The 14,607-nt window shown below is 34.8% G+C and overlaps 1 protein-coding gene across 1 annotated transcript in view; it reads left to right on the top strand.

The window, feature by feature from the left end:
• Pdlim5 (PDZ and LIM domain 5) overlaps window positions 1-14,607 on the top strand; it is a 209,906-nt gene that overhangs the window by 136,583 nt on the left and 58,716 nt on the right. The window contains 3 exon segments of the mRNA XM_047565652.1: window positions 9,061-9,180; window positions 11,497-11,634; window positions 12,576-12,707. Of these exon segments, the coding sequence (XP_047421608.1) occupies window positions 9,061-9,180; window positions 11,497-11,634; window positions 12,576-12,707 (390 nt within the window).

The raw sequence follows: 14,607 nt of genomic DNA, 5'->3' as shown, positions 1-14,607 counted from the left end.
TAGGTTTGTGAATTTTTTCCTTTTATTAAAAACTTGTCAGGTGGGGATAGAATGAGTCATTCTGATATTTTTATTATATTTAGGTAGATAATAGAAGACATTTAAAATTTTAATTGGACACCTGAAGTTTTTATTCTGCCAAAGAAAGTTTGTACATTCTTTCTCAGATGGTTTTTTTTTAAAGTTTGTCTTCGTTGGGAATTTATTCCAGTATAATTTGCATATAATTCCATTAAAACCTGGATGAGGCAAATTAAGGTGTAGAAATTTTATTATTGATAAAAAGCTTTCATATTCTGCAGCCTAGTTTCTGTTCAATTTACTTAAGCTATTTTTTAAAAATTTATTTAAATTTATCTCTTAATTTTTTACAGACTGCATTTTGATTCTTTGGACACAAATGGGGTACATCACTTTATTTCTATGGGTTGTACATGATGTAGATTCATACCATTTGTGTAATCATACGTGTACATAGGGTAATGATGTCTGCCTCATTCCACCATTTTTATACCCCCTCCCTTCATTTCCTTCTACATAATCTAAAGTTCCCCCATTCTTCTCTCACTCCGCAGCCCCCACCCCCATTATATATCATTCTCCACTTATCAGGGAAAACATTCGGCCTTTAATTTTTTGGGATTGCCTTATTTCACTTAGCATGATATTCTCCAATTTCATCCATTTGTTTGCAAATGCCATAATATTATCCTTCTTTATGGCTAAATAATATTCCATTGTGTTTATATATACCACAGTTTCTTTATCCATTCATCTGTTGAAGGGTATCTAGGTTGGTTCCACAATTTAGCTATTGTGAACTGAGCTGCTATAAACATTGATGTGTCTGTGTTACTGTAATATGTTGATTTTAAGTCCTTTGGGTATAAACCAAGGAGTGGGATAACTGGGTCAAAAGGTGGGTCCATTCCAAGTTTTCTGAGGATTTTCCACACTGCTTTCCAGAGTGACTGCACCAATTTGCAACTCCATCAGCAATGTAAAAGAATGCCTTTTTCCCCACATCCACGCCAACATCTGTTATTGTTTGTGTTCTTGGTAATAGCCATTCTGATTGGAGTAAGATGAAACCTTATAGTTGTTTTAATTTGCATTTCTCTAATTACTAGAGATATTGAACACTTTTTCATATATTTATTAATCGCCTATATGTCGTCTTCTGTAAAGTGTCTGTCCAGTTCCTTGGCCCATTTATTGATTGGGTTCTTTGTATTTTTGGTGTAAAGTTTTGTAAGTTCTTTATAAATTTTGGAGATTAGTGCTGTATCTGAAGTGCATATGGAAAAGATTTTCTCCCACTCTGTAGGCTCTCTCTTCAGATTCTCGATTGTATCCTTTGCTGAGAAAAAGCTTTTCAGTTTGAGTCTGTCCCATTTGTTGATTCTTGCTTTGATTTCTTGTGCTTTGGGATTCTTGTTGAGGAAGTCTGATCCTAAGCCAAAATGATGAAGATTCCGACCTACTTTGTCTTCTATTAGGTGCAGGGTCTCTAGTCTTAATTCCTAGGCCTTTGATCCATTTTGAGTTCAGTTTTGTGCAGGGTGAGAGATAAAGGTTTAATTTCATTTTACTGCATATGGATTTCCAGGTTTGGCAGCACCATTTGTTGAACAGGCTGTTTTTTATTTTTTATTTATTTACTTATTTTTTATTGTAAACAAATGGGATACAACTTGTTTCTCTGTTTGTACATGAAGTAGAGGCATACCATTTGTGTAATCATACATTTACATAGGGTAATGGTGTTTGATTCATTCTGTTATTTTTTTCTCCCCCCCACCCCTCCCATCTCTCTTTTCCCTCTATACAGTCCCTCCTTCCTCCATTCTTGCCTCCCTCCCACCCCCACTTAGGTATCATTTTCTTATCAGTGAGATCATTCGTCCTTTGGTTTCTTGAAGATTGACTTATCTCACTTAACATATTCTCTAATTTCATCCATTTACCTGCAAATGCCATAATTTTATTCTTTATGGCTGAGTAATATTCTATTGTATATATATACCACAGTTTCTTTATCCATTCATTAATTGAGGGGCATCTAGGTTGGTTCCACAATCTGGCTATTGTGAATTGAGCAGCTATGAACACTGATGTGGCTGCATCACTGTAGTATGCTGATTTTCAGTCCTTTGGGTATAGGCCAAGGAGTGAGATAGCTGGGTCAAATGGTGGTTCCATTCCAAGTTTTCTAAGGAAACTCCACACTGCTTTCCAGAGTGGCTGCACTACTTTGCAACCCCACCAGCAATGTATGAGTGTACCTTTTTCCCCACATCCTCACCAATACCTATTGTTGCTTGTGTTCTTGATAATTGCCATTCTAATTGGGGTGAGATGCAATCTTAGGGTAGTTTTGATTTGCATTTCTATTATTACTAGAGATGCTGAACATTTTTTCATATATCTGTTGATTGCTTGTAGGTCTTCTTCTGTGAAGTGTCTGTTCATTTCCTTAGCCCATTTGTTGATTGGGTTATTTGTATTCTTGGTGTAGAGTTTTTTGAGTTCTTTATATATTCTGGAGATTAGTGCTGTATCTGAAGTATGAGTGGCAAAGATTTTCTCCCATTCTTTAGGATCTCTCTTCACATTGCTGATAGTTTCCTTTGCTGAGAGAAAGCTTTTTAGTTTGAATCTATCCCAGTTATTAATTCTTGCTTTTATTTCTTATGCTATGGGAGTCCTGTTAAGGAAGTCTGATCCTAAGCCAACATGTTGAAGATTTGGACCTAATTTTTCTTCTATAAGATGCAGGGCCTCTGCTCTGATTCCAAGGTCCTTGATCCATTTTGAGTTGATTTTTGTGCAGGGTGAGAGATAGGGGTGTAGTTTCATTCTGTTGCATATGGATTTCCAGTTTTCCCGGCACCATTTGTTGAAGAGGCTATTTTTTCTCCATTGCGTATTTTTGGCCCCTTTGTCTAGTATGAGAAAACTGTATTTATTAGGGTTTGTGTTCGTATCCTCTATTCTGTACGATTGATCTACCTATTTATTTTGGTACCAATACCATGCTGTTTTTGTTACTATTGCTTTGTAGTACAGTTGAAGTTCTGGTATTGTGATACCCCTTGCTTCACTCTTCCTGCTAAGGATTGCTTTAGCTATTCAGGGTTTCTTATTCTTCCAGATGAATTTCATGTTTGCTTGCTCTTTTTCTGTAAGGTACGTCATTGGGATTTTAATTCGAATTGCATTGAATCTGTATAGCACTTTAGGTAGTATGGCCATTTTGACAATATTAATTCTGCCTATCCAAGAACATGGAAGATCTTTCCATCTTCTAAGGTTTCTTTAATTTCTTTCTTTAATGTTCTTTAGTTCTCATTGTAGAGGTCTTTCACTTCTTTTGTTAGATTGATTCCCAAGTATTTTTTTTTTTTTTGAGGCTGTTGTGAAAGGGGTAGTTTTCCTAACTTCTCTTTCTGAGGATTCATCACTTATGTATAAAAATGCATTAGATTTATGAGCATTGATCTCATATCCTGCTACTTTACTGAATTCACTTATGAGTTCTAAAAGTTTTCTGGTGGAATTTCTCGGTTCCTCTAAATATATAATCATGTCATCAGCAAATAGGGATAGTTCAAGTTCTTCTTTTCCTATGTGTCCCTTTAATTTCTTTGGTCTAATTGCTCTGGCTAGAGTTTCAAGGACGATGTTGAATAGAAGTGGTGAAAGAGGGCATCCCTGTCTTGTTCCAGTTTTTAGAGGAAATGCTTTCAGTTTTTCTCCATTAGGAATGATATTGGCCATAGGCTTTGCATAGATAGCCTTTACGATGTTGAGGTATGTTCCTAGTATTCTTATTTTTTCTAGTGTTGTAAGCATGAAGGGGTGCTGTATTTTTATCAAACGCTTTCTCAGCATCTATTGAAATAATCATATGATTCTTAACTTTAAGCCTGTTGATGTGATGAATTACGTTTATTGATTTCCGGATGTTGAACCAACCTTGCATCCCTGGGATAAACCCCACTTCATCATGATACACTATCTTTTTAATATATTTTTGTATGCCATTTGCCAGTCACTGAAGCTATTCTTGCCATGGTTGCCAGTAATGTGGCTCTACCATACACTGAATTAATCACTTTAGTAAATTACTGGGGGCAATTCTAGTACCTATATTATAAGTTTATTCGAAGGATTTTATGTGCCTTCTACATACTGAATGATAGGAATATATTTTCTTTCATCATTCAAGTTTATTTCTATGTATGTTAAACTAAAATGAAATTAATAAATTATTACTAGTGAATAAGAGACTGAATTATGAAAAAAACTTTGTTTAGGACATTGAAAAATTAATCTAATATGAATGGAGTTTAGTGAACAAAGGGAAGATTTGGGTAAAACATAACTTAAGAATTAGTTCCTCAAGTCATTCTGATATTTGGGATTTATACAGCATGTTAAGGATTTTGGATATATATATCTTAACTGCATTGGGAATCCATTGCAAGGTTTTAATGAAAAGAGTGATATGATAAAACACGTTTTGCTTTTTTCTTAAGGCACTATAGCTACACTAAGCCATACCAGATAGCACAGGAGCTGGATAGGGCAGGATTTGGCAAGAGGGAAAGCAAGAGACCAACAGCACAATTCTTAAACTACAAGTATAAGTGAGTGCTTTGAATAGTTTAGATGAGAGAGAGTGGTGGCAATGATATGAAATAGGCAGGTGGACTCAAATTAAAATTTTGAGTTGGAATGATTGGGACATGATGATGAATAACTTTAGGGGGAAAGAAAGATATTAGAGGTGAAAGGTTTCTTATCAGGTTTTTAGTAATAGTAAGTATGTCAATTGAAAGATCATATTTCAGGAAAGGACTTAGAAGTTTCTTGAGAAAAGAGTTCACTTACATGCTCTAAGACATCTACTAAAATAATTTAAGAAGGAAATCGAAAATATGGGGTGCTTCTTATAAGAAAGAGGTAAACTAGAGTTATAAATCTGGGCCACTAGTAATTAGATGATGTTTAAGATAAAAGAGTGTAATTGTTTGCTATCAGTGATAGCAGAATACAGAGAAAGCAGGTCAAGGACAGAAAACTCTGAGAATAAGGAATAGTCCGCAACATATTGCTTAAAAAGGCAAGCATATAGATCATGGCACAGAAGAGAAGAAAAAAAGGAGTGGTCACTTAGGACCGGTACTGAGACAGCAACATGAGGAACACACACAAAAGACAAACACCGGATGGATCCAGTGTGAGTAGCAAATGATTCCAGGGGATGAGAGGAAGGAGAAAGGGAATTGTTTAATGGATATGGTGTTTCAGACTTACAAGATGAAAATGTTTTGGAGTTCTCTTTCACAATAATGTGAACGTATTTAATACTCCTGAGCTATACAATTAAAATGGTTAAGATAGTAAATATTATGTCGTGTGGTTTTTACCACAATAAAAAAATGATAAAAACAAATTGTCAATCATATTTAGCTACAAAGAGGCCATTAGTGTCCTGTGCAAGAATATGGCTATATAGAGTTTTAGGGGGACTGAGGCAGTTGAGATGGTTGAAGTGTGACAGCTGGGTATACTATTATTTTCAGAGTTTAACTGTTTATGGGAATAGGCAAATAGAAAGCAAAGGTAGATTATTGTTGTTTTAAGAGAAATTATAGCATTTTTGGATAGGGATAGGGAACATCAGTGCTGGAGAAAGAGGTCACTTGAGGCATGTGTTAGACAGCTTTTTGTCACAGTGACCAAAATACCTGACAAAAACAATTTAGAGAAGAAATATTTATTTTGGCTCAGAATTTCAGAGGATTCAGTTCATGTTCAGCTAACTCCATTGATTTGGGCCTGAGGTGAGACAGAACATGGCACAATATGCCTGAGTGCATTGCAAAGGAAAACTTCTCAACTCATGGCAGCCAGGAAACAGAAAGAGAGAGGAAGATAAATGCTTCTAGAGCCTGTCCTTAGTGACCTACTTCCTCCAACTAGATCCTACCTCTCAGTAGTCTATTCAGCTATCAGTGAATTGATTAATCCATCAAATGGATCAATCCACTGATAAGGTCAGAGCCCTTATGATCCAACATCGCCTGAAAGCCCCGCCTCTGAACCTTGCTGCATTAGGAACCATGCTTTCAAAATTAGACTTTGGAAGACATCCCAGGTCCAAACCATAATGATACACTTGAGAAAAAGGGAGAAGTTGGAGTATACAGCATAAGGATGTTATTATTTAACAATTGTTAGGACTAGGGGTTAGAAAAAATTCCTTTCATTTGGTCCTGGAGGATGATAATAATGGTAAGTTAGTAAAATGAACAACCTCATGGCTGATTTGCCTGGACAGATTGTTAATATGGTTCCACGTTTAAAAGCAGATAGTGCAGACAAAGACACAACACACAAATAACTTCTCATTCATTTCTCCTGAGACATTTTTCCTAAGAAAAGCAGGCCAAAAGACTGCAAGTCCAATTCTGTAGACATGTCTGAGAAGTAGAAAGTCTTCGTACCTCTCCCTGGTGAGAAATGAAAACTCACTTAAGCAATAGACAAAGCAGAAGTTTGGCTGCTGCAGATGTGCTATTAATCAGAGCTTTTTCTAACCCTAAAAGGAATAAATATTAGGAAATGTCAGAATGAGAATAGATGTTGATGTCTGTTCCATATTAAGTAAAGTAGTTTGAGATTTTTTTGTAAGTCTAGTGTTTTTAGAGACTGGCTAAATAACCAATAGGTAATCAGTTTGCATAGCACATGGGAAACCTCCCAAGTACATTTGTTTGAAAACTTGGAAATCTGGCTTTAAAAGTATTTTGTGAAATATACGAACTTTATTCTCAGGTAGCACTCAAGTTTTTCCAATCTCATAGTTCATGGAAGTATTGCAAGACTCACTTTTTCAGCTTTCTTTTTTTAAAACTTCTCCTCTCCTCATTATTGGTCAATATATAGATTTTGACAATTCTTTATATTTTCTTTTTCTAAAATGTCAATGATTTTTTTATTTTCTAAGGGACATTGTTATTCAGGTATTTTGGGATTTCTAGTCATTTCTTTGGTTGATCATATGTTCCCCCTTACTTAGACAATAATACTGGGTTGGTCTATAGTCTGACACTCTAGAAGGTATAAATATGTTTTAAGAAAATATACAAAATGAGTTCTATATTTGAAGACAATAAATTTCACTTATGCATTTAGTAAATATTTGTTTTCTTTATGGTGAGCATTGTGTTACATTTCATTTATATCCATAAATATCATGGCCCTTGACTTCAGGGAACTTCCGGTCTACTGAGGGAGTCTGAATTTAAACAAATAGCCACACAAATTGCATGATAACAAATTCTACCAGGAAAGGAACAGAGTACCATGAAAGTATATGACAGGGACAAACAGTGATTTGGGGCATCGAAGAGGCACTTCATTAAAAAAGCAGCATTTAAACTAAGCCAGAAAGATGCCTATGAATTAGCCCAGTGAAGATGTGATAGAGACAGTGATTTTAAAAATGAAAAGTAATAGACTGTGCAAAGGACTTGCGGTAGGCAGAAGTGTGGCCTATTTCAAGAAGAGATGGAAGACCAGATGCGCTGGAGCAAGGGAGAGGGAAAGAAAGAACTCTGTGAGATAACTGAGGAACAGGTAGCCCAAGAGCATAGTTATCCTTATAGCAGTACTAGAAAGTCGCTAAGCAACAGGTGTGACAAGATTTATATTTTTAATGCTAACTCTAATAACTGTGTTGGGAAGTTGTTCTCTAGAACAAGCTCAGTAACATTTTTTTTTTTTCTGTCAAGTTCCAGATAGTAAATGCATTAAATTTTGTAAGTCATGAAATGTGCAGTACTTACTCAACTCTCTGTGTAGCTTGAAAGTAGTCATAGAATTGTAAATAGAAGAGTGTGGCAGTTTTATTTATGGATGCTGAAATATGAGTTTCTTATGTTGCTCATGTTGGAAATAATATGAAGTATTCTTTTTATTTTTTAACCATTTTAAAATATGAAAAACATTTTTAACTCCTAAGCCATACAGAGACAGATGGTAGGTCATTTTTGGCCTTTAGTCCATTGTTTGCTGAGTCATTTTGTAGATATTTCTTACTTCTTTAACTTTTTCCATCTGTCTCAAAAATGATATTTCATTTCCACCATAACGTTTTTCTTGAGTTTACATTTTTCAACACTAGTAAAGGTTTGACCTATTATAAATGAAAAAAGAGAATATAAGTTTTCCTTTTCTATTTCTTTATCTTAGTGTTAGCTTTCCAGTGTAAAAATCAGCTTATTGTGACAGACCCATTCTATTTCTTAATCCTTAGGCTTAAAAAATTAGTAATTTTGTATTTTTTCCTATTTAATTTCCCCCAAAAATATTAGATTTGGTGCTTTCTTCCTTTGAATTTTTCACCTCTTCTTTAGCTAGTTATAGTTCTAAATTTTAATTCTGGCATTCTAAAGAAAAATTGGTACAGGTGTCAGAAAGACAAAAAAAAAAAGGTACCACAATTTCATATGATCATCTGCTCTGTGACTGAATACAGTGCTTTGTTAACATCAAGACAAACAACATCCCTGTAATTTCAGGTCTGCAAAAGCAGCATTCTGACTTGTAAGGACACACTTCAGGCAACTGTGCCACAAGAGGTAGAGTGTTATGTAATGGAAATAGTACAGGCAGAGCTGACAAATTTCATCTGACCATCACTATGTGAATAGCATACTTAATTCATTTCTTGGAGCCTAAGTTTTCTTAAAAGTAGTCTTACTCAGCAAATAAGAATTACCATCCACTTTTTCCCCTTTAAGCCTCTTTTATCAAGTGAAAGTTGCTATGCTAAAGGCTTTGAAGGGAGAACAGCTCATACTTTGTGTTGTAGGAGGTGTTGGAATTAGTTTTAATCTCTTGCAGATAATGAAGTTTAAAAAAATAGCAATATTCCTAGGATTGAACATTATAAGATACATTTAAGAAATATTACAGATGACAAATGCCTCCTGTACTGTTCATTAATGTTTCCTTTGCCTTGTCTATTTACTTCTGAAATCTTAGGTTTGACAGTTCTCTGGAAGACCTACTCAAGAGTGAACCTCACCCACCTGCAATTCCTCAGGTGTTAAATATTGGTAGACAAGTAGCCACACTTCCTAAAGTAGCAACTACATGTCCTAGGTAGAGTCTTCCTTCTAGGCATGTCTAAATTTCAATGCTGGTGGTGAACCTAAATACTAAAACTGTTTGACTGAAAAAGAAAAGGTGATTATTGATTGCAGAACTAACATTGCTAACATGTAGACAAGAACACTTGACACTCGACCTCAGAACACTGCTTCACCCTGATTTTATATTCTGCATATATATTTTGATTTGGTTTTAACTTCTAATATATAATCTGGAAATGTGTGTCTTCTGTCTCTTTACTTTGTGATTTGCAAAGTCAACTTTTTAAGTTTACCATAGGTCTACTCTTCCGAATGTGAGGTTTTAACTCTAAAAGAGAGAAAGAAAGAGAGGTTATAATATGTTCCCCAAAACCTCTCAGACATATTCTAAGTATATTTATGTAAATAATGGTGCTTATAAGATACCATCAGACTCTACTGAATAGACCCTTTTATATTATTATTTGTGATACAATATGATGACATAAATTCATAAGTTTCCTTTTTTTCTGGGAAAGGATAATTTGACTGATATGTTTTTCTATGACTTTTTAATTGCCTAAGTTTTTAGTTCTTATTATTCACACTATTTTCCCCAAATAGTAACCCTTGCCTCAAAGATGCAAAGTGATTCAGAAACTCAAAAGTTGAATCACTTGACTGAGCACAGTGGTGCACATCTGTAACCTCAGCTACTCTGCAGGCTGAGACAGGAAGATCACAAATTCAAGGCTAGCCTGGGCAACTTAGCGAGACTCTGACTCAAAATAAAAAATGAAAAGGACTGAGGATGTAGCTCACTGGTAGAGTGTTCCTGAGTTCATCAAAAAAAGTTAATTAACTAAAAATTTCATCACTTGGTAACTTTATTCTTCACCTTAACATTCATATTCCCCACTCTGCCATCAGTAGCTTCTTTCGTTTCTCTCTCTCCAGCCCTTATTCTTCCTTTTCTAGCCATACATGACATTTAATGAATACTTGCAAAAAATTATACATGAATAATTCTGTATAATTTTTTGGAAAATAGCTTGTTTCTTTAATTTTTCCTTCCCATGGTTTGTAAAGTTATACGGAACTAAGAACAACAGCTTTGTCAAATTTTTCTGTTAGGGAGAAAAGACTTATATCTACCCTTTCAGTCTCAGACATGCGAGCTTTCATTAACCTGCATTAAGTTTGGCATGTGCATGATTACTTTGTGTTGGAGGTAACCACTGTCACAAACTTCTAAAAAAAGTGTTCGCAGTATAGTGATGTTCTTCATTAACAAATTATACTCATAAAGAAAGAAAAGAGACAAGTTTCACACTGTGTAATTTAAACTTCTTAATTGTGATTTCGATTAACAGTTTTGAAAACATTGCAATCCTAATGCTGAGTGTTAATTCCTGCCCAGGTATATAACCTTTTCTGAGACCAAGGGAAAATATTATTTTAAGTGATAAAGGAACTGAAGATGAAATTTTATACCATTGTTTAAAAATCTTTTCAGAGCTAACTGAAAATAGAAATATGAAACTCTGCAGAAAAGGTGATATTTTGATCAAGTTCACTGTAACTATTGTTTATTTTTGCAAAGGTGCCTGCCTTCCTTAAAGAATTCTGCACCTATGGGCCATGATGGCACATGCCTGTAATCCCAGTGGCTTAGGAGGCTGAGACAGGAGGATCATGAGTTCAACACCAACCTCAAAAACTTAGTGAAGCACTTAGCAACTCAACAAGACCCTGTCTTTAATGAAATATAAATAAAAGAGCTGGGGGTGTGGTTAAGCGCCCCTGGGTTCAATCCCCAATTATTTCTTGTTTGTGAATTTATATATTGCTGCTTCTGAGCAGGCAGACAGTTGTAACTGATTTTCCTGAAAACAGAAGTCTTTTTAAAATGCTATTGGTGTACATCATCTGTAAGGTAATACTCCTGACATAGGGATTTGTTGGGAAAATCCACTTACCTTTCTCTCTGCTTATGGAAATTCAACTTTATGTTTAGGTTTATTTTTTACTTAGTTGTTGCAGAGCAGTCGTCAAATGTGTGTTAGATGATTTTAATTTTAAATAAAACTAGAGACAGGGAACATTCAAGAGTGTTCCTATGTCAAAAAACAGTTTAATGTAGGATTGTGCCTCAGATTTTAATGTCTTAGAGAAATCATGGCCATAGTTAATAAGCAACCTAAGCTCCTATTACACCTATAGGCATTATGCACTTTTATAATATCTAAATATTAATGTAGAGCAGTTACTGTATTGTATTTATTCTGCTACCTTTTCTCACTTTCCTTTTATGTTCCTCTCTTCTTTCCTTACTTACCATTTTAAGCAGCTCCACAAGAAATGTAGAAGGTTCTTTGGAAGGTTCTGGAAACTTTTCTACCTTCTCTTCTCCTGCTAGATACAGTGCTGCAGTTCTGAGCAGTGCAGCTGCTACCGTGTCTGCTGTCATTGCTGCAAAAACCAGGTAGAACAAACTGCATGTGCAGTGTCTGTCTGATGTGGCCTCCACACTCTGTACCCACTGACAAGTCACTTCAGAGGAAGCATGTTCATTTGGAACAGCCACAGCTCTGCTCTGAGCTCTTCATTGTACAGCAGATATTTTATCTGAGTTGTGGGTAAAGCCCATGGTGTTTATTACCATTATTTGAAAAAATCATCTTTTTATCTCTTTGCATTGCTACTGTTTATGTATGGTATTTCGTACTTGTCATGTACATGTTGACTTTAGGGTTTTTACAATTTTCAGTTTTTATGTTTGAAACAATCAAATGTTATATAAGGTTTTATTGATGGTATCATCTCCCATAACTGTTTGGGGCCAAACAAAAGCCTAACAACTCTTTGAAGCACCCCTTCCTCCCCTCACCCCCCAAAATTAAAATTGTTTTGTAGGATTTTGTTTTGTTCTATTTTTATATAATTTCTACAGTCTTCATAGTTTAAATGCTTTCTAGAAGATTGTCTTGCCAGGCATGGTGGCACACAGCAACTCGGGAGGCTGAGGCAGAAGGATTGCAAGTTCAAGACCAGCCTCAGTAATTTAACAAGGTCCTAAGCAACTTAGTGAGACTCTGTCTCAAAATAAAAAATAAAAAATAAAAAGGGGATAAAAAGAGCTCAGGGATTAAGCACCCTTGTGTTCAATCCCAGGTACCAAAAAAAATTTTTTTAAATAATAAAAAATAAAAGATTGTCATGCTCAATTTTGGTGAAAATGTAATTTATTTTATATTAATGAGTAAGAGCATACAGTAAATTAATGACCCTTCTTTTATGCTTTCCCTCTTTCTCCTCCACCCACTCACTCTCAAAGGAAATGTTTCAGATCATAGACCTTAAAAATCACTTTCTGTTCTTGGTAGTGCAGTTTTTGACTTAAAAATCTTTCTAAATGCTTGCCAGGCTCTCCAGTCCTGAAAAGTATTGCTCTCTGCTGGAGGCACTTTGCATCAGCCCTGTTTTCCAGCCTCTAGCTTTCTCCCATCTCCAGTCCTGCAGGAGATTGGCTGGCTCTGTCCATGTTAAGAAAACAAGGTACTGTCGGAGTGGATGTGGCAAGTGGTGGTTTGTTTGTAAGGACACTACTTTCCCCAGCACTTAACCACCACATTAACAGACCAGATTAGAAAATCCCAGAGTTGATTTGTACTCAAATTTGAATTAACTGTAATTTCAATGTAGTGCTAATGCACAGGTTTATTATTTTATATGTCTATTAACTCATCTTTTAATCCTTTGTGACATCTTTCATTAGTACACTTGATATTTGGTATGAAATTAGGAGTAATTAATTATGCCAGTACTTATATTATGGTAGAAGCCTGTCTTTTATTGCATAGACATAGCTATCCAGAATAATCAAATGTTTAATGAGGCATACCTTTTGAAAAAAATTAAAAATAATAATAATTGACTTTAATTGACTGCTATCTTTTACTTCTTAAACATGAAGGTTTTCCTTGAAAAAGCAATGTAATTTTCACTGTATCTGGGAAATGCTGTGTAAGTCAGCATTCCATCTCTATGACAAAGTATCTGAGATAAACACTTATGAAGAAAAGTTTATTTTGATTCATGGTCTCAGATGTTCCTATCCATGGTGGGCTGGCTTCATTGCATTGGGGCCTGTGGTGAGGCAGAACATCATGGTGGGGTATGTGTGGCAGTGGAAACTGCTCACCTAATGGCAGCAGGAAAACTGAGAGGGAGAAGTGGTGGGGGAGGCTCCCAGTGAAGAAACTTCCTTCTATCAGCCCCTCCCCACCACATGTTCTGCCACCTTCCAAAATGTTCTCAAACTGTAACTACTTATTTGTTGTAATAGTTAAGCAAATATAAGAAAAGAATGTAAACTCAAGATAAATCAGATTGCTGACACTGAAAGTTAACTTTTATTCCTTTTTATTTATTTTCTTGTTAGCTCAGTTTTGAAAAGAATCCTTTGCTTTCTTTATTAGTATATTTTTCTCCATTTTCAGTTTTGGAAACAAAAACTGTAATATACTTTGGAAGTCATATTAATTTATTATTTCATTTCAGTTCTTGATTTTTTGGTAGACTAGTGAAAATGACCACATTTAATTCTTAGCAACTATGGTATTAGCCAAAAGTATTTATGAATTTGTACTGATTTTCTTAATTGCATCTCATAAAAAGAATTTTACTTTTGCTTAGAAGTTTGTTATACCTTAAATAATTTAAATTTTGAAAAAATATATTTGAATCATGACTTCAGAAATAAGATAGCAATCTAAGTAACAGTGCCATACTATATTAACAAACTAGTTACTAAGTTTAGGCTATTTTGCTGCCAGTGATTACTAACATTTTCTCCCTAAATAAAATAGTACTGCCAATGTCCTTAATATTCTTTCATCTATAGTACATGATACTTAGTGTTTATGTGTTTTTTTTAAATAGCAGCCAGGAGTTAAAAATTAGAAAAAAGACATGGTAAACTTTAAGAGACTGGTATCATATATTTAGATATGTGATGAGTGATAGTCTAATATTAATAAAAATAAAAATTCATCCATTACTTCATTAAATGTTTTATATAATTGGGGATCTGTTTCCCCAAAAGAAATTCAACTTCTCATTAATTGTAAATTTAAACATGAACTTTCTTGCTTATAACTTCTACTTTTATGGATTCTTTATAATCTGCTTCAAGCCCTTTATAGCTAAAGAATATAGTTTAAGATTTAAATGTCTCAGGCCTGTTGGGAGAGAATGTATACAAGCCTTTGTACAAAAGATATAACCAAAATCAAAATATTTTTTAGCTTATGTGATTACTTATTCCTTGGGAATTTTAGGAAATATTATGTTATTTAAAATCGAGTTGAGGAAGCAAAATTGTATCTGGGATCAAGATCCTACACTCAAAAATATCCACAAACTACATTTAGAAGCAGAAATGTTTGCTGAGGAG

Source organism: Sciurus carolinensis, chromosome 10 (assembly GCF_902686445.1).
Source record: "Sciurus carolinensis chromosome 10, mSciCar1.2, whole genome shotgun sequence".
NCBI lineage: Eukaryota > Metazoa > Chordata > Mammalia > Rodentia > Sciuridae > Sciurus > Sciurus carolinensis.
This window is presented reverse-complemented; position numbering and strand designations above follow the sequence as displayed.